At 37.5% G+C, this 26377-nt stretch overlaps 2 protein-coding genes across 4 annotated transcripts; one reads left to right on the forward strand and one right to left on the reverse strand.

The window, feature by feature from the left end:
- Positions 1–2131: 2131 nt before the first annotated feature.
- On the reverse strand, positions 2132–3527 carry LOC132554888 (talin rod domain-containing protein 1-like). Its single transcript, XM_060219221.1, has 2 exons — positions 2738–3527; positions 2132–2518 (listed from the first exon to the last, which is right to left on the reverse strand). Exons 1-2 carry the CDS (start codon positions 3525–3527, stop codon positions 2199–2201), a joined length of 1110 nt encoding a protein of 369 aa, XP_060075204.1. The 3' UTR covers positions 2132–2198.
- A 1230-nt stretch (positions 3528–4757) lies between these two features.
- Positions 4758–26154, forward strand: LOC132554869 (GA-binding protein subunit beta-1-like). Of its 3 annotated transcripts, none has more exons than XM_060219192.1 (12): positions 4758–4829; positions 7635–7852; positions 10408–10605; positions 15823–15921; positions 16978–17052; positions 17349–17532; positions 18810–18887; positions 19783–19902; positions 22696–22802; positions 23140–23272; positions 23882–23961; positions 25660–26154. In XM_060219192.1, exons 2-12 carry the CDS (start codon positions 7655–7657, stop codon positions 25825–25827), a joined length of 1440 nt encoding a protein of 479 aa, XP_060075175.1. In that variant the 5' UTR covers positions 4758–4829; positions 7635–7654; the 3' UTR covers positions 25828–26154. The 3 variants fall into 3 exon arrangements, with proteins under 3 accessions (XP_060075175.1, XP_060075177.1, XP_060075176.1); XM_060219194.1 differs by having other exon boundaries at positions 23143–23272; XM_060219193.1 differs by lacking the exon at positions 4758–4829 and adding an exon at positions 6059–6104.
- Positions 26155–26377: the final 223 nt, after the last annotated feature.

Consider the following 26377-nt stretch of genomic DNA (forward strand, 5'->3'; position numbering starts at 1 on the left):
AGACGTACACATCCACTAATGGACAGACGTACACATCCACTAATGGACAGACGCACACATCCACTAATGGACAGACATACACATCAACTAATGGACAGATGTACACATTCACTAATGGATAGACATACACATCCACTAATGGACAGATGCACACATCCACTAATGGACAGATGTTCACATCCACTAATGGACAGACGTACACATCCACTAATGGACAGACGTACACATCCACTAATGGACAGACGTACACATCCACTAATGGACAGATGTACACATCCACTAATGGACAGATGTACACATCCACTAATGGACAGATGTACACATCCACTAATGGACAGATGTACACATCCACTAATGGACAGATGTACACATCCACTAATGGACAGATGTACACATCCACTAATGGACAGATGTACACATCCACTAATGGACAGATGTACACATCCACTAATGGACAGATGTACACATCCACTAATGGACAGATGTACACATCCACTAATGGACAGATGTACACATCCACTAATGGACAGATGTACACATCCACTAATGGACAGATGTACACATCCACTAATGGACAGATGTACACATCCACTAATGGACAGATGCACACATCCACTAATGGACAGATGTTCACATCCACTAATGGACAGATGTACACATCCACTAATGGACAGATGTACACATCCACTAATGGACAGACATACACATCCACTAATGGACAGACATACACATCCACTAATGGACAGATGTTCACATCCACTAATGGACAGATGTACACATCCACTAATGGACAGATGTACACATCCACTAATGGACAGATGTTCACATCCACTAATGGACAGATGTACACATCCACTAATGGACAGATGTACACATCCACTAATGGACAGATGTACACATCCACTAATGGACAGATGTACACATCCACTAATGGACAGATGTACACATCCACTAATGGACAGATGTTCACATCCACTAATGGACAGATGTACACATCCACTAATGGACAGATGTACACATCCACTAATGGACAGATGTACACATCCACTAATGGACAGACGTACACATCCACTAATGGACAGACATACACATCAACTAATGGACAGATGTACACATTCACTAATGGACAGACATACACATCCACTAATGGACAGATGCACACATCCACTAATGGACAGATGTACACATCCACTCATGGACAGATGTACACATCCACTAATGGACAGATGTACACATGTTCCCTGTCTTTTTTATACCATCAGATATGCAGAGGTAACATACATTGTAACACTATATACATGAATGTAATATGCACCATAATGAAAACCTGATAAATTGTGCGTTGTTATGATTTCTAGTAAATATCGATTCATGCACCAAGATATATGAAGGGAAATAACTCCCTAAGATAATGTTGTCTCATAATAAAAATATGGCACTGATCACATTAACACTAGATACACGACACTGGCTATTATAAGTTCCCTTGTCAGAAGTTCAACATCATTCAAAAGTTTAACTTTGTCTTTACAAATGGCCATTGACTAGTCTTGATATTTCAATACACAAGGACATGCCACAGCTCCCCATCAGCAAGTCAGTAATTTCACATTTTATGACAATACAGTCAGACTGAGAGGGTGGAGAACCTTCCCATGGATTACAATACAGGGAGCAGGGCAGAGTATTAGAGATCTAAATGTGTAATCTATTACAGTAAAAGCTACCACTTAAAATGTCAAGTAATGAGTGAATTTAAAGATACCAAATTCTAAATCAACAGACTATCAAATAATTTCATTTTGTGTATGGGAGCAAAGGAGCAGGTGAGTGACAGGGAGGAAGTAAGAGAAAGACAAGAAGGGAGCAGGTGGAAAGGGAAGTATAAAAATATAGAGGACAGCTAAGTTAACACTTTAACAGTCAACACTAGACATAATGAAAGCTGATAAGTGGAGACTAAATTATAAATGTCTGGTAGTGAGAGGAATCCAGTCAAACTAATATATAGGATAATTTGTGTGGTGAGTAAACGCCCAAGATATTTCTAGGATAGTGAGAGAATGAACAACTGATTGAGGTACATTATAAGGAGGGGGGGGGGGGGGGAGGCTGGGTGGGTGGGGGGGATAGCATGAAGGAAGGAGAGAAAGAGATTAATAAATGAGATAAAGATCGTATGACTAACGTCATTTTCATTATCTAGATGCTGTGGAGTTTCCCGAGGTTTCAGATCCTGATACGGTAGAGGTAGATGCACTGTCACTATGGTAACTGTCATCACCTTCTCCTTTCATTTCTTTGTGGTTTTCCTTGTTTTTTTCCTTGCATAATTCCAGGGCCCTTTCATTTATACTGTGTTGATCCAAAATATCATGTAACCTTATCGAAGCACGCTCAACAGAACTTGTACACATGTGTAGTTTCTCTCGATGTTGTGGCTTCATGACGTCATAGACAAGATCACGTACTGTCTTACAAAGCTGGATACATGCTGATACAACACTCATACAGGACCCTACAACATAAACCATAGTCTGTCTCATCCTACACATATATATTTACTTCTTTGTCAGATTTTAATGAAAATTTAGGAGTTTATAACCAAAAGTTATATATAATTTCTAAGAACTGTACATGTATCAAATTTAAGCTTTCACCCTCTCAACTTCGTCTAAGTAGTGAACTTTCTTTGTTAGAATCAGGCTATTGATACTGTTGTTCTAAACATACTCACCAAGTATTGTCTTCTGTACATCTATTGCTTTTGATGTCAGCAGAGCTTGCTTTCCTGTAAAATCATCCTCTGTGGCAAAACTGACCAACGCTGCGGATGCTGCAAGAACAGGCTCACAGAAAACAATCACTCTGGAATGATGGGTAGTGCTAGGGTGGGATTTGTAAGACTTAATACTGGCTATCAGACATCCTGCAGCACATGTCACACTCTTCACACAAAGTTTGAACTGATCTGATGTGCTTTCCTCGTCAACAGATTCACCTGCCAAACGACAGATGTCCGTGATGATAGCAATGTGGCGTGAGATATTGGAACACAGGTCTATGATTAGTTGTGGAGTTAAATCTTCTATTCTTGCGCGCTTCAGACGATTGCAGCTCATCTTAATCTCTAACCCTGACAACAACATGCTATATTTATCAACAAGTCCATCTTCTGCTAATTCACAGCCAGGAAAGTCCACAGCAACTAGGTAGGCTGTGTGACTGCAGAGCTCAATCAAGTTGATTGTCGTAGAACTCAATTCTTGAAGCCCTTCACATATTTCGAGCCATTTCGTGGAGATCATATGTACATGGGCAAGGATTGCCTTCATCAAAGTCATGATAGTTTTCACAGTGTCTGATATTTTTTCATGGAGGTAGGACGGACTAACAATGTGACTAGAAAAACAAGATCGAAGTGGACGGGCTTCACAAGACAGAAGCAACATTTCTGCTATCATCTGAAGTTTATTCTGATTTCGTTCGCAAGTATTTGCGATCGCACGTGAATGTCCACTATTCATTTCATTACTTAAAATTAAGAAATAAGCACCAGCGAATAAAAAATGTAATTAACATGAAAAACTAAAAAATATTAAATATGGACTAGGCAAACAAGACTTCTTTCGTTTTTTTCACAAAAAACATATAAATAACATAAAAATGTATATCGATTAAAATCTCATGTCTATTTCTGTGGATTGCATGTTATGTCACAACAGTTGTACTATACGTCATCACGTGCGGATACGTGTGCCACTCTGCCACCGATACTGAAGCGGGCATCATCTGTTGAAAGACTCTTGATGTTGACCTATTGTGATCTTGTGTACACAATGTCCTTTGTACGTAAACAAACTTCAACCTCCCACATCTTCCCATGTGTACTTGTTGTGCATTTGCATCAGTCTCGTTACTTTACGAACCGTTAAAGAAGCAAACATATCTGTGTTTGTACACGCTTCTTTCTACCGATGTCATTGTTTAAGGTCAGAATCGCCAGAAATCTTCTCGGATTTGTTAAATTCCCGAGCTAAACTAAAAGTAAAAGGCGTGGCTATCTTTAGCAGGAAGTTGATTTGATGAAATCTCGTGGGCGATCTCGCCGGTGTTCGGTTATACTAAAATCAGTTCAAGAGGTCCGTTATACAGGGATTCGATTACACAGCTAGACAACAAGAACTTCATATATATCTACGTAAAGATCTTTGAAAACTTTTCAGTCAATTGTGTAATAACACCACGTATATATGCCCGATATCTAAATTAATTTAATATTTCAAGAACTGCCCGAAACAACATCTAACATCTAGACAAATTAAATTTTGTTATTATTTACCTTCATCATCATTAATGATCGTTTTTGAAAATTATTTGATATGTGTTTTTAATTATCAAGTGTTTCCAGTTTGAAAAAGACAAAAGCTAAAAGAAACCGCCAAAATGGGCGGGACAATCCAACAGGAAGTAACCTGAAATCGAAGTATCGCAAAGTATCGCCTAGTCCGCTATTTCCCGTTAGCCTTATCACCGCATAAGCTCGCTCGGTAAGTAGATCCAATATTGTAAGATTCCTTGCCCATGACTCATATTCATGAAGTATTTTATATATAATTTCCTGCATATATTTAAATTGAAAATATCTAGTTAACTTAAATATATACTTTTATGAAATTCAACTGATTTTAAGGAATAGGTTTTCACGGCGAAATAATATGATCCCATGTAAAAAGGTCCAAAGCGTTTCCGGACTACTTGTTTTATTTCTAACTTCCGGATGTCTTTGCTCACAAACGAAGTTTCAACCTTTAAGCACACATTAACTGGTAAAAATGTTTTATTTATATACATTTTTTGATTGTCTATTATGTGATTGTCCTATTGATTCGTATGTTTTATGAAGCTTTAGCGGATGTTGATACTTTGGGGTCCTTTTCCGCTCCGACCACATGCAACTTCCGCTGGTATTGTTGTTGACACATTGACAGTGGCGCATAGACGATGTTATACACTGTTAGCTCTTGTCCACTCTGCAGCAAACATAATACTTTGTACGAACATATCGTAGACAAATTAACTTCAGTTTCTATAAAAAGCCATTCAAATCGTGCGATGACTCAACGTAGTAAATAAGAGAGAGACAAAGTCTTTATGGAATTATCGGATTTAAAGAAGGCATATATGTATAACCTCGGCGCATAAGTTTCAGACCTCTTAAGAATCATTATTTCGTTAGCTACGCTATGAACTGCCATCAAGCAAATACAGAAATGACTTGAAATATGTTTACACTTATTTAAAAAACAACCGATAAATCACCGAGACGCTTAATGTGACACAGAAGTACACGTTTTATAATATATTAATGGTGCAAAAGTGGTGGATATCTGTGTTTATGAGTGCATCTTTTCAAAAGGGTTAGATTCAAGATTTTATCGTTTGATCCTTTTTTTCTCTCAAATGAGCCACATTTCTTGGTTAACATCTTTTTTATAATACAAACTATTTGAATAAAGTTGATTTTTCATCTCTCAGTCTACAACTCACCAGTTAAATAAAAGGAAAAAGTGATTCTGCATTGATAACAATCAGAAGTTGAACTTAAGTATTGATTGATGGTAACATACCCTATATTGTTTAAAAGAACAAAAAGTATATTCTGATGTTGATGAATGAAATCTTAAGCATACACTGTGCCAATGTTTTCATGATACTTTTATAACAATATACCTGATCTCTTTTTATTTTGAAAGGCTGGTAGAGCAAGGTTATTTCTCCTCTGGAGAATTGCTAATGCTTTACAGGCCATTCGAAGATAAAGGCAACATTTATGGAAGAGAAAGGGAGGTAATTTATTCCAATGAATTCCCAAACACTAGTTTTTAAAGAGCTGGACCTGAGAGCTGAACTCTTATCATAAAAGTGTTCCACTAGATTTGCAACACCCTTTCAGTGTGGGGTATACATTGGAACTTGAAGCATAGAGGATTTTACTCTTTTTTTCAGTTTGTTAAAGGACCAGCTTGTACATAGTGTTGAATACAGATTCTGTCATTCAGCTGACTGAGCATTCTTCTATGGCTCTGTTGGTAGAACCACAGGTAATAACATCAGAGAAAACAGGAGTGAAAGGACCCAATGTAGCTTTTACTTAGTATTGGTTGCAATTCATAAGCTTAAAAAATAGCTGTCAACATTCTTATGAGGTCTAAAAATCAATGAGCTAAGGATTAAGTACTAAAATAGCAAGAATTAGTAAAGTTAACTTCAGTGAAATGTTACTTTATTTTTTTCAAAATGCACTGACCTGGTCCTGATGAAAAGTCTTCAGTCTGTGAATTGGTTGTGTATTTTGTCATATGTGTGGACTGCTGGAGGAAGCTATTGAACTCCTTCGGACCAGACAGTTCATTGTCTTCATCAGTCTTTGTAAGCAACAAGAAACAAGTACAGAGCAGTGTCATTTTGTAACACTGTCACAGAAATCATACATATGCACACACACAGGACTGTAATTACCAGGGTAGATAATCTACTGACAGATGATTACCAGGGTAGATAATCTACTCATTGTCATTACCAGGGTATATAATCTACTGACAGATGATTACCAGGCTAGATAATCTACTGACAGATGATTACCTGGGTAGATAATCTACTGACAGATGATTACCAGGGTAGATAATCTACTGACAGATGATTACCAGGGTAGATAATCTACTGACAGATGATTACCAGGGTAGATAATCTACTGACAGATGATTACCTGGGTAGATAATCTACTGACAGATGATTACCAGGGTAGATAATCTACTGACAGATGATTACCAGGGTAGATAATCTACTGACAGATGTTTACCAGGGTAGATAATGTACTGACAGATGATTACCAGGGTAAATAATCTGCTGACTGATGATTACCAGGGTAGATAATCTACTGACTGTCATTTCCAGGGTAGATAATCTACTGACTGTCATTTCCAGGGTAGATAATCTACTGATTGTCATTACCAGGGTAGATAATCTACTGACAGATGAACACCAGGCTAGATAATCTACTGACTGATGATTACCAGGCTAGATAATCTACTGACTGATGATTACCAGGGTAGATAATCTACTGACAGATGATTACCAGGGTAGATAATCTACTGACAGATGATTACCAGGGTAGATAATCTACTGACAGATGATTACCAGGGTAGATAATCTACTGACTGTCATTTCCAGGGTAGATAGTCTACTGACAGATGTTTACCAGGGTAGATAATCTACTGACAGATGATTACCAGGGTAGATAATCTACTGACAGATGATTACCAGGGTAGATAATCTACTCATTGTCATTACCAGGGTAGTTTATCTACTGACAGATGATTACCTGGGTAGATAATCTACTGACAGATTACCAGGGTAGATAATCTACTGACAGATGATTACCTGGGTAGATAATCTACTGACAGATGATTACCAGGGTAGATAGTCTACTGACAGATGATTACCTGGGTAGATAATCTACTGACAGATGATTACCAGGGTAGATAATCTACTGACAGATGATTACCTGGGTAGATAATCTACTGTGTGGTCACCTTAAACCAGACTAGAACATTCCCTTTCTTTTATGACAGGTAAGCCTATTTAAGGCTTGATGCAGACGGTGAAGCAGATAAAGCAAGTTCTGGCAGAGGAAGTCAACATCGTTTTACCTAAACGTGAAGGCTTCAAGAACACCTCCGGTATGTCATTGGTGGATCTCGGTAAACGTCTGCTGGATGCAGCCAAGCGTGGTGAGACAGAGGAAGTACGAACACTCATGTCCAATGGGGCGCCCTTTACAACTGATTGGGTAAGTATATAATTACAACAGCAAACACAACATTCTTAACTTCCTCAATAATAAAGGATTCACCAGATCCAAGAACAGTTGTCTTTTTATCATGGTCTTGTCAACCTGTTTACAATATCATTCATGTACAGTTGAAACTCGAAATTGCTGGAGTCGAAATTCTGTTTGAGTCGAAGTAACTTTCAAGTCCCTATTTACATCTTTTTAATTTTAGTTCAGATGATTAAAATTTCAATGAGTCGAAATTTCTGTTGAGTCAAAGCGATTTTTCAGTCCATTCAATTGAACAGCAAGGGGAAAGTCATTGGTTGTCTCGAAATTCATTATTGCCAAAACATTGGCATGTCTTCTGACGAAATTGGTCAATACATACACAGAGTAGGAAGTAATCTATGCATAACACATGGCTAAGGAAGGCGTAACCCTCCATCATACACACAACACTTGGTCATTGGCGATTAATTACCAGTTTAATAATCCAAGGAAAGGTTGGCTTCTTAATTAGTGTCACCATCCTGAAGCAGTGACTTACCTGTACGTTAAAATACTAGCATGTTTACACAAAACATGGAAACATTTAGCTTGGTTGTGTGCATCTTTAGGAATGATGAAAACGAAACCGTCAAACAAGTACAATTTTTTTTACGAAATTTGATCTTCACAATGTGTGTGGGACGGAACGACGCGAGTACAATTGCATTTTATTAGAGGTGTTATTACATGTTTTGTTGTTTGGATGAATAAACAATAAAAGGAGAAAGTAGGATAAATTTATTTGTTTATTTACTGCCGTTTCAAATATCAGATCAAACTACACTGTTTGTGTGCTATCATAGCCCTACTTCATTCAATTGTAATCAACGTCAGAAAACTGATATCGTTGACCTTATTTATACACTTCGTTTGAGTCCAAATACAGTTAAATCAAAATGTTTTCCACTGTTCTTTGAATTTCGAAATAATGAATTTCGACTGTAGATGATTTTTGTTATCTCAGCTCAAGAAATCCTCGTAGCAGTGGAAACAAAGTGCCATTACACTTGCATGAGCCTGATTTCTGACCTTAAATTACCATGGCTACCAACTAGAAAGTATCACTGATTTTGACCCAAACCTACTGGTGCCAGAATGAGGTACTGGTTTGTGGTTCAGCTGGTATCAATGGACCATATAGATGAAAAATTTCTGCCAATCGGCAGATTTCCGCATTTTTCATGGCAAATTTGGTCATTTTTGAGATCGATGCAAATCTGGTGAGAAAATTTCAGGGGTAGGGAGGGGTTAGGTAAGTCTTGATGATGCATTTAATTTTTAAGCAATCTTCATCAATTCCGTTCTTAAATCCTTTGATTTATATGCCCTTATAAACTGTAAAATTAAACGTCGAGCAGTTTTGAGCACCGAGTTTCCGGTATTGTCAAATTGATGATACGAAGGAAGATAACTCTTACATCAGTCGAACGTGTGAAAGCTATAGTTGAATACAACAGATATGAAAAATTTCCACCAATCGGTGGATTTCCGCCTTTTCCGATGCCAGCCACTTTCATCTCTGATGGACGTTGTTTCCGCTTAGCATTTCAGCTGTATAATAACCACTTGCAGTGTCCTGTCCGACAAGCCAGCGCTCTCGTACTTCTTCACTTCAATACTGACAGTTGTGTAGAACCATTGAAAATAATAGAAATTTAACCTGTTGATTATGTAACCATTGTATTTGTGAAGGATGCTAAACCAGACTAAAAACCCCATAAACAGTAAAACATGACATCAAAATATCACTAACAATGGTAAATACTGGTTATTGTAAAATTATGTGATTTGGTGTATTTCTGTCAAACAGCTGAGCATTATGGGTAATATCACACTTTGCGGTATCATGTCTGAATCAGTTGTCTGGTTGGCATATTTTTGCTAATTGTCCAACACTTAAAACTACTCATTTGCTAGAAGAATTTGTTACTGAAACTTGTCAGAAAATTATCAGCACTGTCACCAACAGAGTACTCACATTTCAAGAAATCCTAACTCGGAACTACTTCACAACATGAAGTTTTGTTGACAATAAGGAAATCCCACTTGGTGTAAAACTAACATTTGGTGTGTAGACACAGATACAAGGAATAGCAATCTCTAACCTTAAACAAAATCAAATGGAGGAATAGGTATGAAATATGAAGCCCCACATTGTCGGCTTCAACATGGTTATACCAATTTTAGTGTAGGCAATGGAAGAGCAATGTGATGAAGAAGAACCCATGGCCAAGTATGTACTGCTACCTGGAGCTGCAGAAATGTTTCTGTTGAAGGCTTTATCAGTTTTTAATCTTTAGAAGATAGACTGCTTTGTGATTTGTTATTTTTTAGTGATACTCTTTTGTTTGATCTCTGTTGTGGTTTTATAGCATCATGATTTGTTTAACTGTTGTATGATCAAAGCATAAGATCTTTATCAGAATAATTGCCTGAGGTAAAATTATGTCAAGATGGCACAACAGACGGAGTGTTTGTTCCATTGAATATTTATATGACTTGCATCCTATCCTTATTTCCAGCTTGGCACATCTCCGCTACACTTTGCAACACAGTACGGCCACATAGAGACAGCAGAGATACTGCTGCGTGCTGGAATCAGTCGAGACGCGCGAACAAAGGTTGACCGGACTCCATTACATGTGGCTGCTCAGGAAGGCCATGTAGATATTGTGGAACTCCTCATCCAACACGCTGCAGACATTGACGCCAAAGACATGGTTAGTTATGCCAGACAAATCGAGAAATTACAAAAAAATTTAGGAAATGTCTTCCTTGGCTGTGTGTATAGGAAATGTCTGTCTTGTCTGTGTGTATAGGAAATGTCTGTCTTGTCTGTGTGTATAGGAAATGTCTGTCTTGTCTGTGTGTATAGGAAATGTCTGTCTTGTCTGTGTGTATAGGAAATGTCTGTCTTGTCTGTGTGTATAGGAAATGTCTACCTTGTCTGTGTGTATAGGAAATGTCGGCCTTGTCTGTGTGTATAGGAAATGTCGGCCTTTTCTGTGTGTATAGGAAATGTCTGTCTTGTCTGTGTGTATAGGAAATTCTGCCTTGTCTGTGTGTATAGGAAATGTCTGTCTTTTGTGTATAGGAAATGTCTGCCTTGTCTGTGTGTATATGAAATTCTGCCTTGTCTGTGTGTATAGGAAATGTCTGTCTTGTCTGTGTGTATAAGAAATGTCTACCTTGTCTGTGTGTATAGGAACTGTCTGCCTTGTCTGTGTGTATAGGAAATGTCTACCATTGTAGGAAATGTCTGCTTTGTCTGTGTGTATAGAAAATGTCTGTCTTGTCTGTGTTTAGGAAATGTTTGCCTTGTCTGTGTGTATAGGCAATGTCTGCCTTGTCTGTGTGTATAGGAAATGTCTACCTTGTCTGTGTGTATAGGAAATGTCTGTCTTGTCTGTGTGTATAGAAAATGTCTGCCTTGTCTGTGTATAGGAAATGTCTACCTTGTCTGTGTGTATAGGAAATGTCTGTCTTGTCTGTGTTTAGGAAATGTCTATCTTGTCTGTGTGTATAGGAAATGTCTGTCTTGTCTGTGTATAGGAAATGTCTGTCTTGTCTGTGTGTATAGGAAATGTCTGTCTTGTCTGTGTGTATAGGAAATGTCTACCTTGTCTGTGTGTATAGGAAATGTCTGTCTTGTCTGTGTGTATAGAAAATGTCTGTCTTGTCTGTGTGTATAGGAAATGTCTGTCTTGTCTGTGTGTATAGGAAATGTCTGTCTTGTCTGTGTGTATAGGAAATGTCTGCCTTGTCTGTGTATAGGAAATGTCTACCTTGTCTGTGTGTATAGGAAATGTCTGTCTTGTCTGTGTGTATAGGAAATGTCTGTCTTGTCTGTGTGTATAGGAAATGTCTGTCTTGTCTGTGTGTATAGGAAATGTCTGCCTTGTCTGTGTATAGGAAATGTCTACTTTGTCTGTGTGTATAGGAAATGTCTGTCTTGTCTGTGTTTAGGAAATGTCTATCTTGTCTGTGTGTATAGGAAATGTCTGTCTTGTCTGTGTATAGGAAATGTCTGTCTTGTCTGTGTGTATAGGAAATGTCTGTCTTGGCTGTGTGTATAGGAAATGTCTACCTTGTCTGTGTGTATAGGAAATGTCTGTCTTGTCTGTGTGTATAGGAAATGTCTGCCTTGTCTGTGTATAGGAAATGTCTACCTTGTCTGTGTGTATAGGAAATGTCTGTCTTGTCTGTGTTTAGGAAATGTCTTTCTTGTCTGTGTGTATAGGAAATGTCTGTCTTTTCTGTGTGTATAGGAAATGTCTGTCTTGTCTGTGTGTATAGGAAATGTCTGTCTTGTCTGTGTGTATAGGAAATGTCTGCCTTGTCTGTGTGTATAGGAAATGTCTTGTCTGTGTGTATAGGAAATGTCTACCTTGTCTGTGTGTATAGGAAATGTCTACCTTGTCTGTGTTTATAGGAAATGTCTACCTTGTCTGTGTGTATAGGAAATGTCTGTCTTGTCTGTGTGTATAGGAAATGTCTGTCTTGTCTGTGTGTATAGGAAATGTCTGTCTTGTCTGTGTATAGGAAATGTCTGCCTTGTCTGTGTATAGGAAATGTCTACCTTGTCTGTGTGTATAGGAAATGTCTGTCTTGTCTGTGTTTAGGAAATGTCTATCTTGTCTGTGTGTATAGGAAATGTCTGTCTTGTCTGTGTATAGGAAATGTCTGTCTTGTCTGTGTGTAGGAAATGTCTGTCTTGGCTGTGTGTATAGGAAATGTCTACCTTGTCTGTGTGTATAGGAAATGTCTGTCTTGTCTGTGTGTATAGGAAATGTCTGCCTTGTCTGTGTATAGGAAATGTCTACCTTGTCTGTGTGTATAGGAAATGTCTGTCTTGTCTGTGTTTAGGAAATGTCTATCTTGTCTGTGTGTATAGGAAATGTCTGTCTTTTCTGTGTGTATAGGAAATGTCTGTCTTGTCTGTGTGTATAGGAAATGTCTGTCTTGTCTGTGTGTATAGGAAATGTCTGTCTTGTCTGTGTGTATAGGAAATGTCTGCCTTGTCTGTGTGTATAGGAAATGTCTGTCTTGTCTGTGTGTATAGGAAATGTCTCCCTTGTCTGTGTGTGGAGGAAATGTCTACATTGTCTGTGTGTATCGGAAATGTATACCTTGTCTGTGTGTATAGGAAATGTCTACCTTGTCTGTGTGTATAGGAAATGTAGACCTTGTCTGTGTGTATAGGAAATGTCTTGTCTGTGTGTATAGGAAATGTCTACCTTGTCTGTGTGTATAGGAAATGTCTGCCTTGTCTGTGTGTATAGGAAATGTCTCCCTTGTCTGTGTGTGGAGGAAATGTCTACATTGTCTGTGTGTATAGGAAATGTCTACCTTGTCTGTGTGTATAGGAAATGTCTACCTTGTCTGTGTGTATAGGAAATGTAGACCTTGTCTGTGTGTATAGGAAATGTCTGTCTTGTCTGTGTGTATAGGAAATGTCTGTCTTGTCTGTGTGTATAGGAAATGTCTGCCTTGTCTGTGTGTATAGGAAATGTCTGCCTTGTCTGTGTGTATAGGAAATGTCTACCTTGTCTGTGTGTATAGGAAATGTCTGTCTTGTCTGTGTGTATAGAAAATGTCTGCCTTGTCTGTGTATAGGAAATGTCTACCTTGTCTGTGTGTATAGGAAATGTCTGAATTGTCTGTGTGTATAGGAAATGTCTGCCTTGTCTGTGTGTATAGGAAATGTCTTGTCTGTGTGTATAGGAAATGTCTACCTTGTCTGTGTGTATAGGAAATGTCTACCTTGTCTGTGTTTATAGGAAATGTCTACCTTGTCTGTGTGTATAAGAAATGTCTACCTTGTCTGTGTGTATAGGAACTGTCTGCCTTGTCTGTGTGTATAGGAAATGTCTACCATTGTAGGAAATGTCTGCTTTGTCTGTGTGTATAGAAAATGTCTGTCTTGTCTGTGTTTAGGAAATGTTTGCCTTGTCTGTGTGTATAGGCAATGTCTGCCTTGTCTGTGTGTATAGGAAATGTCTACCTTGTCTGTGTGTATAGGAAATGTCTGTCTTGTCTGTGTGTATAGAAAATGTCTGCCTTGTCTGTGTATAGGAAATGTCTACCTTGTCTGTGTGTATAGGAAATGTCTGTCTTGTCTGTGTTTAGGAAATGTCTATCTTGTCTGTGTGTATAGGAAATGTCTGTCTTGTCTGTGTATAGGATATGTCTGTCTTGTCTGTGTGTATAGGAAATGTCTGTCTTGTCTGTGTGTATAGGAAATGTCTACCTTGTCTGTGTGTATAGGAAATGTCTGTCTTGTCTGTGTGTATAGGAAATGTCTGTCTTGTCTGTGTGTATAGGAAATGTCTGTCTTGTCTGTGTGTATAGGAAATGTCTGTCTTGTCTGTGTATAGGAAATGTCTGCCTTGTCTGTGTATAGGAAATGTCTACCTTGTCTGTGTGTATAGGAAATGTCTGTCTTGTCTGTGTTTAGGAAATGTCTATCTTGTCTGTGTGTATAGGAAATGTCTGTCTTGTCTGTGTATAGGAAATGTCTGTCTTGTCTGTGTGTAGGAAATGTCTATCTTGGCTGTGTGTATAGGAAATGTCTACCTTGTCTGTGTGTATAGGAAATGTCTGTCTTGTCTGTGTGTATAGGAAATGTCTGCCTTGTCTGTGTATAGGAAATGTCTACCTTGTCTGTGTGTATAGGAAATGTCTGTCTTGTCTGTGTTTAGGAAATGTCTATCTTGTCTGTGTGTATAGGAAATGTCTGTCTTTTCTGTGTGTATAGGAAATGTCTGTCTTGTCTGTGTGTATAGGAAATGTCTGTCTTGTCTGTGTGTATAGGAAATGTCTGTCTTGTCTGTGTGTATAGGAAATGTCTGCCTTGTCTGTGTGTATAGGAAATGTCTGTCTTGTCTGTGTGTATAGGAAATGTCTCCCTTGTCTGTGTGTGGAGGAAATGTCTACATTGTCTGTGTGTATAGGAAATGTCTACCTTGTCTGTGTGTATAGGAAATGTCTACCTTGTCTGTGTGTATAGGAAATGTCTACCTTGTCTGTGTGTATAGGAAATGTCTACCTTGTCTGTGTGTATAGGAAATGTAGACCTTGTCTGTGTGTATAGGAAATGTCTGTCTTGTCTGTGTGTATAGGAAATGTCTGTCTTGTCTGTGTGTATAGGAAATGTCTGCCTTGTCTGTGTATAGGAAATGTCTGCCTTGTCTGTGTGTATAGGAAATGTCTGTCTTGTCTGTGTGTATAGGAAATGTCTGCCTTGTCTGTGTATAGGAAATGTCTGCCTTGTCTGTGTGTATAGGAAATGTCTACCTTGTCTGTGTGTATAGGAAATGTCTACCTTGTCTGTGTGTATAGGATATGTCTACCTTGTCTGTGTGTATAGGAAATGTCTGTCTTGTCTGTGTGTATAGGAAATGTCTACCTTGTCTGTGTGTATAGGAAATGTCTACCTTGTCTGTGTGTATAGGATATGTCTACCTTGTCTGTGTGTATAGGAAATGTCTACCTTGTCTGTGTGTATAGGATATGTCTACCTTGTCTGTGTGTATAGGAAATGTCTGCCTTGTCTGTGTGTATAGGATATGTCTGCCTTGTCTGTGTGTATAGGAAATGTCTGCCTTGTCTGTGTGTATAGGAAATGTCGGCCTTGTCTATGTGTATAGGAAATGTCTACCTTGTCTGTGTGTATAGGAAATGTCTGCCTTGTCTGTGTGTATAGGAAATGTCTGCCTTGTCTGTGTGTATAGGAAATGTCTGCCTTGTCTGTGTGTATAGGAAATGTCTGCCTTGTCTGTGTGTATAGGAAATGTCTGCCTTGTCTGTGTGTATAGGATATGTCTACCTTGGACATGAATGAGAAGTGATACTTTAAAATTAGGCTCACACATTGATAAAGAGAATGTAGTGAAAGTTTTACTTTGGATTTTTTTCAACAATCTTGCATTTTGTAGTTAAAGATGACGCCATTACATTGGGCAACAGAGAAAGGCCACCTTGGTGTGATTGAATCTCTAGTAAGACACGGAGCTGATACGAGTTGTGATAACAAGGTAGGTAACTCTAATCTGACTACACAGCTGATACGAATATTATATGTCTTGATTACAGACAGATGTACAAGTTAGTTACACTTTATATATGTCTTGATGACACAGACAGATGTACAAGTTAGTTACACTTTATATATGTCTTGATGACACAGACAGATGTACAAGTTAGTTACACTTTATATATGTCTTGATGACACAGACAGATGTACAAGTTAGTTACACTTTATATATGTCTTGATGACACAGACAGATGTACAAGTTAGTTACACTTTATATATGTCTTGATGACACAGACAGATGTACAAGTTAGTTACACTTTATATATGTCTTGATGACACAGACAGATGTACAAATTAGTTACACTTTATATATGTCTTGATGACACAGACAGATGTACAAGTTAGTTACACTTTATATATGTCTTGATGACACAGACAGATGTACAAGTTAGTTACACTTATGATATGTCTTGATGACACAGACAGATGTACAAGTTAGTTACACTAATGATATGTCTTGATGACACAGACAGATGTACAAGTTAGTTACACTTTATATATGTCTTGATGACACAGACAGATGTACAAGTTAGTTACACTAATGATATGTCTTGATTACAGACAGATGTACAAGTTAGTTACACTTTATATATGTCTTGATGACACAGACAGATGTATAAGTTAGTTACACTTTATATATGTCTTGATGACACAGACAGATGTACAAGTTAGTTACACTAATGATATGTCTTGATGACACAGACAGATGTACAAGTTAGTTACACTAATGATATGTCTTGATGACACAGACAGATGTACAAGTTAGTTACACTTTATATATGTCTTGATGACACAGACAGATGTACAAGTTAGTTACACTTTATATATGTCTTGATGACACAGACAGATGTACAAGTTAGTTACACTAATGATATGTCTTGATGACACAGACAGATGTACAAGTTAGTTACACTAATGATATGTCTTGATGACACAGACCAATTAAATAAGAAAAGAAATAATCTATTTGATCCTTTTCATTTGACTCCTGATTTAGTTTGACAAGACACCTCTTGATATTGCGGTCTCCAATGGACGGTCTGATATAGCACAAATGTTACAGTTAGCACAGGTAAGTACAACATACTGAAGAAATTTTAACACGTACATACATTGTTGTACCCGTTATTTGGAGTCCTATCTTGTTTCACTTCACCATTCCTGTGATTTGATATATTTAGACATTTAGTTCAAATGTATGTAAAGTTCAAGTAAGTAACTTCTAAGGCAAATTTTACTATTTATAGAAAATCATGAACTAATCTTAACATGATTTTTATCATTGATTTCTCAACTTGGAAACTGTATAGGTCTGTAATGATAGAACTCTGTAGTGTGTTTAGATAACAGATCTTCATTGTTTAACAGCACACAGAGATACAGGGTCTAGAGGAGGGAGAATCAGTGACCATAGAAACGACTGAGGTTGAGGCTGATGCCATTGAAACAGTTACCGTGACAACATCAGACACATTACAGTCTGAAGTTGAGAACAAAGATGTCCTCCCTGTGAATCTTTATCACAACATAGCCAAAACCTCCAAAGATGCCAGTAAGTTTGTGTCCTGTTTTATATCTTATCTCAGAGTATGAACATCATTTGTCACCTGTGGCTTTAAACATCTAAATCATAACATAAAATATAGTCACCCAGGTGGGTTTTGGACGAGATTTAAGTTTTCTAGATCATAACATAAAATATAGTCACCCAGGTGGGTTTTGGACGAGATTTAAGTTTTCTAGATCATAACATAAAATATAGTCACCCAGGTGGGTTTTGGACGAGATTTAAGTTTTCTAGATCATAACATGAAATACAATCACCCAGGTTTTGGATGAGGTTAAGTTTTGCACAGGGCTATATTTTATATAAACTAAACTTGACTTGACTTTATGAGTTCTATAAAGTCAGTGTTAGTTCACCAGGCCAGAAACAGAGATTAATGGTAAAGCAAGACCTCAAATCTAAGCAGACAACATGAACAAGCTAGACACCAACATTATCATTGGTCAGAACTATAAAGAGTGTGGTATAGGATAAATTATATGTCAGACATGAAGATTACGTAAAAAATGATGTGGTAGTGTTTACGTTAGATTGATATTTCTTTTTCATGATGGTACAATTTGAAAATGTGGCATGTAAAAATTAGCTCTGTTTTGAGAGAAATTTCCCAACGTTTTTAGTATATATTCTTGTTTATATATCAATGGGGGAATACTACCTTTTTCCGATAGTAAAGTTAGCAGCAGTGTAAGAATTTGGCCATTCAAAAGAGTTGTTCAGTAAAATAAAATCATAAAATATCCAAAGTTGGTGTGATGAATCATTTTCATCAGTTTAGTTCCTTGTGTGTAGAACTTTATAAAATTTGTTTATGACATGGTTACTCTACATTAGATGATGTGACAAACATACAGTGACTAACCTTCTAGTGTGTGCAAGAGTTATCTTTTCCTTAGCAATAACAGAATAACCAAATAAAAGAATTATTCGGAAATTAAACTAGTCGAGGAGGTTTTGTTTAATTTCAATTAAACTACAGCAGACAAAGAGAATATATTACCTTTTTATGTTGGAGATCAATTTATCTCAATCTCGGGCTGACTTGATATATCATTTGGAATTTCTTCAAATGAGATTTTGGGACAGAATGTCAGCCCTTGACTGAGATAAATCACTCGAATTCATACAGGTAGAACATTTTGTCAATGAAATATGTATGTGACAAAAAGATTTGAATTATAATAGCTACGTAGGCCCTGTACAGTTCAAATGTTGTCTACTAGGCCTCCTATGTAAACAAAATGATTTGATCAATTTTCTAGAGAGTTCGGACAACTCTTCAGTCCTGGCAACACTAGCAGCATTGGCAGAGGCGACTGCACCAGGAACAACAACACAAGGTAGTATACTAAGCCTTTATTGTGTTATGTACAGGTAAGGGGACATATTCCCTACCAACATGGTGTTAGGTACGGGTAAGGGGACATATTCCCTACCAACATGGTGTTAGGTACAGGTAAGGGGACATATTCCCTACCAACATGGTGTTAGGTACAGGTAAGGGGTCATATTCCCTACCAATATGATGTTAGGTACAGGTAAGGGGACATATTCCCCACCAACATAGTGTTAGGTACAGGTAAGGGGACATATTCCCCACCAACATAGTGTTAGGTACAGGTAAGGGGACATATTCCCCACCAACATAGTGTTAGGTACAGGTAAGGGGACATATTCCCCACCAACATAGTGTTATGTACAGGTAAGGAGACATATCCCCTACCAATATGATGTTAGGTACAGGTAAGGGGACATATTCCCTACCAACATAGTGTTATGTACAGGTAAGGGGACATATTCCCTACCAACATAGTGTTATGTACAGGTAAGGGGACATATTCCCTACCAACATTGTGTTAGGTACAGGTAAGGGGACATATTCCCCACCAACATAGTGTTATGTACAGGTAAGGGGACATATTCCCCACCAACATAGTGTTAGGTACAGGTAAGGGGACATATTCCCCACCAACATAGTGTTATGTACAGGTAAGGAGACATATTCCCCACCAACATAGTGTTATGTACAGGTAAGGGGTCATATTCCCTACCAACATAGTGTTATGTACAGGTAAGGGGTTGTATCACAAATAAATATTGTATAAGCAATAGGTAAAAAGGGTATCATGTACCAGTTGTATGTTAATTATGGATAAGGGTAAGAATAAGTAAGATTTTATGTTTGTAATTATATTATATATTGTAATTATACAAAAGCAATGCCCTTAATTGTAGGTGTGAACAGTAATGATGCCTTGAGCTGGTTAGAGAGTCAGGGAATCACAATGATTACAACATCTGAGGGAGGAATGATCACGTCAGCTGTGGAGAGTGGACAAACCATCACACTAACAGGTACAACATCTAACATTGTACAAACTATAACACTTACAGGTACTACATCTAACATTGTACAAACTATAACACTTACAGGTACTACATCTAACATTGTACACACTATAACACTTACAGGTACTACATCTAACATTGTACACACTATAACACTTACAGGTACTACATCTAACATTGTACACACTATAACACTTACAGGTACTACATCTAACATTGTACAAACTATAACACTTACAGGTACTACATCTAACATTGTACAAACTATAACACTTACAGGTACTACATCTAACATTGTACACACTATAACACTTACAGGTACTACATCTAACATTGTACAAACTATAACACTTACAGGTACTACATCTAACATTGTACAAACTATAACACTTACAGGTACTACATCTAACATTGTACACACTATAACACTTACAGGTACTACATCTAACATTGTACACACTATAACACTTCATGACAGGTGATGTATTGCAGATTAATGTTCATCTGTTGTTTAGCTCCCCTGGCCTAAACGGCCAAGTTAGCTGTAGTGACACTGTTGCATCCTTTGTCCGTCTGTCAACCCAGGGGACCTGCAGGGCCGGGCCAAATAGGGGAAATCAATCAATTTCTATAAAATGTATCTCATTCTTTAGGAACTGCAGGATATTGTCCCTGTTTTGTGTAAACAGTACATTTTGGCTCCCAAGGGCCAGATGGACGGGGCCCAATAGGGAAAATCCAACCCAAAGTAGATTTAGTTAATTTTCATATCATTGCTTTAAACCATTAACAATTCATTTGAATCTTTGGTTCTTTGAAACAGTTGTGATACCCATTGAATAACTATAGCATTGCTGAGCATCAGGAGATAAACACAATCATAACTAGTAATTTGTCCTTGGGTCTGGTCCCACCCCAGGACAGATTATATCTTTGAAGCCATTGAGATTTGCATCCTATAACTTAATAGCATTGCTGGACTTCAAGAGATTAACAACTGATCTCTGTCCCAACCCCTGGGGAATTTGAAACTGTATCTTTGGGGTGAGGCTCATCAGGGGAAATGCTTTCCTTCTACAGAAGTTTTGCTTTATTGACTTAATATTTAGATGAGTGATACAGGCCTTCTGGGCCTCTTGTTATGTTGATGATTAATTGTTACAGAAAACACAGATACGATATATTGTCGTACCTTTTACCATAAGTGATACATGTGTATACAGATGAAGTAACTTATCTGATCTGTGTTATATAGAGGCTGGGAAAATTGCCCTAAACCTGATTTGACAACTTATCTGAACTGTGTTATATAGAGGCAGGGAAAATTGCCTTAAACCTGATTAAACAACTTATCTGATCTGTGTTATATAGAGGCTGGGAAAATTGCCTTCAACCTGATTAAACAACTTATCTGATCCTTAAACCTGATAAAACAACTTATCTGATCTGTGTTATATAGAGGCTGGGAAAATTGCCCTAAACCTGATTAAACAACTTATCTGATCTGTGTTATATAGAGGCTGGGAAAATTGCCCTAAACCTGATTAAACAACTTATCTGATCTGTGTTATATAGAGGCTGGGAAAATTGCCTTCAACCTGATTAAACAACTTATCTGATCCTTAAACCTGATAAAACAACTTATCTGATCTGTGTTATATAGAGGCTGGGAAAATTGCCTTCAACCTGATTAAACAACTTATCTGATCTGTGTTATATAGAGGCTGGGAAAATTGCCTTAAACCTGATTAAACAACTTATCTGATCCTTAAACCTGATAAAACAACTTATCTGATCTGTGTTATATAGAGGCTGGGAAAATTGCCCTAAACCTGATTAAACAACTTATCTGATCTGTGTTATATAGAGGCTGGGAAAATTGCCTTAAACCTGATTAAACAACTTATCTGATCCTTAAACCTGATAAAACAACTTATCTGATCTGTGTTATATAGAGGCTGGGAAAATTGCCCTAAACCTGATTAAACAACTTATCTGATCTGTGTTATATAGAGGCTGGGAAAATTGCCTTAAACCTGATTAAACAACTTATCTGATCCTTAAACCTGATAAAACAACTTATCTGATCTGTGTTATATAGAGGCTGGGAAAATTGCCCTAAACCTGATTTAACAACTTATCTGATCTGCGTTATATAGAGGCTGGGAAAATTGCCTTCAACCTGATTAAACAACTTATCTGATCTGTGTTATATAGAGGCTGGGAAAATTGCCCTAAACCTGATTAAATAACTTATCTGAACTGTGTTATATAGAGGCTGGGAAAATTGCCTTAAACCTGATTAAACAACTTATCTGATCTGTGTTATATAGAGGCTGGGAAAATTGCCTTAAACCTGATTAAACAACTTATCTGATCCTTAAACCTGATAAAACAACTTATCTGATCTGTGTTATATAGAGGCTGGGAAAATTGCCTTAAACCTGATTAAACAACTTATCTGATCTGTGTTATATAGAGGCTGGGAAAATTGCCCTAAACCTGATTAAATAACTTATCTGATCTGTGTTATATAGAGGCTGGGAAAATTGCCCTAAACCTGATTAAACAACTTATCTGATCTGTGTTATATAGAGGCTGGGAAAATTGCCCTAAACCTGATTAAACAACTTATCTGATCTGTGTTATATAGAGGCTGGGAAAATTGCCCTAAACCTGATTAAACAACTTATCTGATCTGTGTTATATAGAGGCTGGGAAAATTGCCCTAAACCTGATTAAACAACTTATCTGATCCTTAAACCTGATTAAACAACTTATCTGATCTGTGTTATATAGAGGCTGGGAAAATTGCCCTAAACCTGATTAAACAACAAGGTCTCCAAGAGACAGAGGCAACAGAAATCAGTGAGGAGGAGACCGTTGGACTAGAGACTGAACAACAGGTGAGTCATAATGAAGATACTCAAAACCTGTAAACAACTTCTGTTGATTTACAAATGACTGACTTTTCCCCCACTTTCAAAGTGACATTGGTCAGACTTGTTAAAATCCTAAAAAAGATCCCAATTCCTTCTGATGTTGATGTTTGCATGGTTTATGGTTTTGACAAAGACATGATATAAAACTCTGCCTAGCTGTTTAAAAAAGCAACAAATGTGTGATCCTATTGGTATCAATAAATGATTGCTTATATTAACATATCAAACCAAACACTTTAATGTATGAAAGTAAGATTTGATGTGAAAAACCTTCTTTTTTTTTTTGTGATGGAATATCTAGAAGGTTATAACCATAGTCGCTGGTCATGACCAGTCTGAGCTGACGGCCGAGGAGACGACGGTGCTGGAGGAGATTGCTGGCGGTGGAGCCGGGGATGCTACCCTCACTGTTGATACATCAGTAGATACATCAGGTCAGTATACAGAAATGGTGTGTCTAACACAGGTTACCACTCATATCACATCTGTCTAACACAGGTTACCACTCATATCACAAGTCTCTAACACAGGTTACCACTCATATATCAAGTCTCTAACACAGGTTACCACTCATATCACATGTGTCTAACACAGGTTACCACTCATATCACATGTGTCTAACACAGGTTACCACTCATATCACATGTGTCTAACACAGGTTACCACTCATATCACATGTGTCTAACACAGGTTACCACTCCCATTGTTTTCTGCTCATTTGGATAGGTAGACACAAACAATATACGTTGAAATAGGACAGATTGCAGTATAAGTGATGTTTTATTTGGTTATAATTCATGGTTTTGGGAAGACCTTACATTGATATTATGTTTGCATCAGTGGTGTAGCGACTTCCTTTCTGAACTGATCAGACTTGATGCTGTAACTAGGTAATATTTCACTGTGAAGATTACTAAAATCAAGGTCACAGAAGTGAAACAATGACATTTATTTAACACAGGATTTGGGGTATGTTTTATCGGCTCATTTTATAATAGGTCTGATCCCCACATGTTGGTTTTAATTTATGGTTGTGTTTGTAGAGGAGCCCGCAGCCAAGCGACAGCGGACTGATGAAGGAGAGGGAGACTCGGCATCAGAGGATATACAGAAACTGCTTGATGTAAGCACAAAACACAAACTATAAATAAAAAATGATACCACACTATTGTAGTAAGGACTTGTAACGGTTACACTATTGTTACAGAACAAGGACAGACTGGAGAGTTTAGATAAAGATACCACACTATTGTAGTAAAGACTTGTAACTGTTTACACTATTGTTACAGAACAAGGACAGACTGGAGAGTTTAGATAAAGATACCACACTATTGTAGTAAAGACTTGTAACTGTTTACACTATTGTTACAGAACAAGGACAGACTGGAGAGTTTGGATACCACACTACTGTAACCACACTATTGTAGTAAGGACTTGTAACTGTTTACACTATTGTTACAGAACAAGGACAGACTGGAGAGTTTAGATAAAGATACCACACTATTGTAGTAAGGACTTGTAACTGTTTACACTATTGTTACAGAACAAGGACAGACTGGAGAGTTTAGATAAAGATACCACACTATTGTAGTAATGATTTGTAACGGTTACACTATTGTTACAGAACAAGGACAGACTGGAGAGTTTAGATACCACACTATTGTAGTAAGGACTTGTAACGGTTACACTATTGTTACAGAACAAGGACAGACTGGAGAGTTTAGATACCACACTATTGTAGTAAGGACTTGTAACGGTTACACTATTGTTACAGAACAAGGACAGACTGGAGAGTTTAGATACCACACTATTGTAGTAAAGACTTGTAACTGTTTACACTATTGTTACAGAACAAGGACAGACTGGAGAGTTTAGATAAAGATACCACACTATTGTAGTAAGGACTTGTAACGGTTACACTATTGTTACAGAACAAGGACAGACTGGAGAGTCTAGATAAAGATACCACACTATTGTAGTAAAGACTTGTAACTGTTTACACTATTGTTACAGAACAAGGAAAGTCTGGAGAGTTTAGATACCACACTATTGTAGTAAAGACTTGTAACTGTTTACACTATTGTTACAGAACAAGGACAGACTGGAGAGTTTAGATAAAGACACCACACTATTGGAGTAAAGACTTGTAACTGTTTACACTATTGTTACAGAACAAGGACAGACTGGAGAGTTTAGATAAAGATACCACACTATTGTAGTAAAGACTTGTAACTGTTTACACTATTGTTACAGAACAAGGACAGACTGGAGAGTTTAGATAAAGATACCACACTATTGTAGTAAAGATTTGTAACTGTTTACACTATTGTTACAGAACAAGGACAGACTGGAGAGTTTAAATAAAGACACCACACTATTGGAGTAAAGACTTGTAACTGTTTACACTATTGTTACAGAACAAGGAAAGTCTGGAGAGTTTAGATACCACACTATTGTAGTAAAGACTTGTAACTGTTTACACTATTGTTACAGAACAAGGACAGACTGGAGAGTTTAGATAAAGATACCACACTATTGTAGTAAAGACTTGTAACTGTTTACACTATTGTTACAGAACAAGGACAGACTGGAGAGTTTAGATAAAGATACCACACTATTGTAGTAAAGACTTGTAACTGTTTACACTATTGTTACAGAACAAGGACAGACTGGAGAGTTTAGATAAAGATACCACACTACTGTAGTAATGATTTGTAACTGTTTACACTATTGTTACAGAACAAGGACAGACTGGAGAGTTTAGATAAAGATACCACACTATTGTAGTAAAGACTTGTAACTGTTTACACTATTGTTACAGAACAAGGAAAGTCTGGAGAGTCTTGATAAAGATGCCCTGCGTAAACAGCTTGAGGAGATCCAGAAACAAGCCGAGAATTACAAACAGCAGCTCAAACAGAAGGAGGAGGAGGCGGAGGAATACAAGAAAAAACTGAATCAAATTGGCACCACTAAGGAAACGCCGTGACACCGAGATCAGCCGGAACGGGAGAATGTTGATCTAACAGTCCTAATTCTGAACAATTACTGATCCACTATTGTGCTCTGTTGAGGACAGTCAATGTGTGATTCCTGTGGGATATCAGTCAAGAGAACGTTGAGGGCCTCTTTGATAGGAAAGGCCTGTAGTTAGTTTCTCAGTCCTTAACGAAGACATGTCAACTAGTGGGAGAAATTATTTATTATAATTGAGTGGAATTTGTCAACAATTTCTAGTGGAGAAGAATTTGTCAACAATTTCTAGTGGAGAAGAATTTGTCAACAATTTCTAGTTGAGTGGAATTTGTCAACAATTTCTAGTCAACAATTTCTAGTGGAGTGGAATTTGTCAACAATTTCTAGTTGAGTGGAATTTGTCAACAATTTCTAGTGGAGAAGAATTTGTCAACAATTTCTAGTGGAGAAGAATTTGTCAACAATTTCTAGTTGAGTGGAATTTGTCAACAATTTCTAGTTGAGTGGAATTTGTCAACAATTTCTAGTGGAGTGGAATTTGTCAACAATTTCTAGTGGAGTGG

Source organism: Ylistrum balloti, unplaced genomic scaffold, assembly GCF_031769215.1.
Source record: "Ylistrum balloti isolate Yb309-2 unplaced genomic scaffold, AGI_CSIRO_Ybal_v1 Utg370448, whole genome shotgun sequence".
Taxonomy (NCBI): Eukaryota; Metazoa; Mollusca; class Bivalvia; order Pectinida; family Pectinidae; genus Ylistrum; species Ylistrum balloti.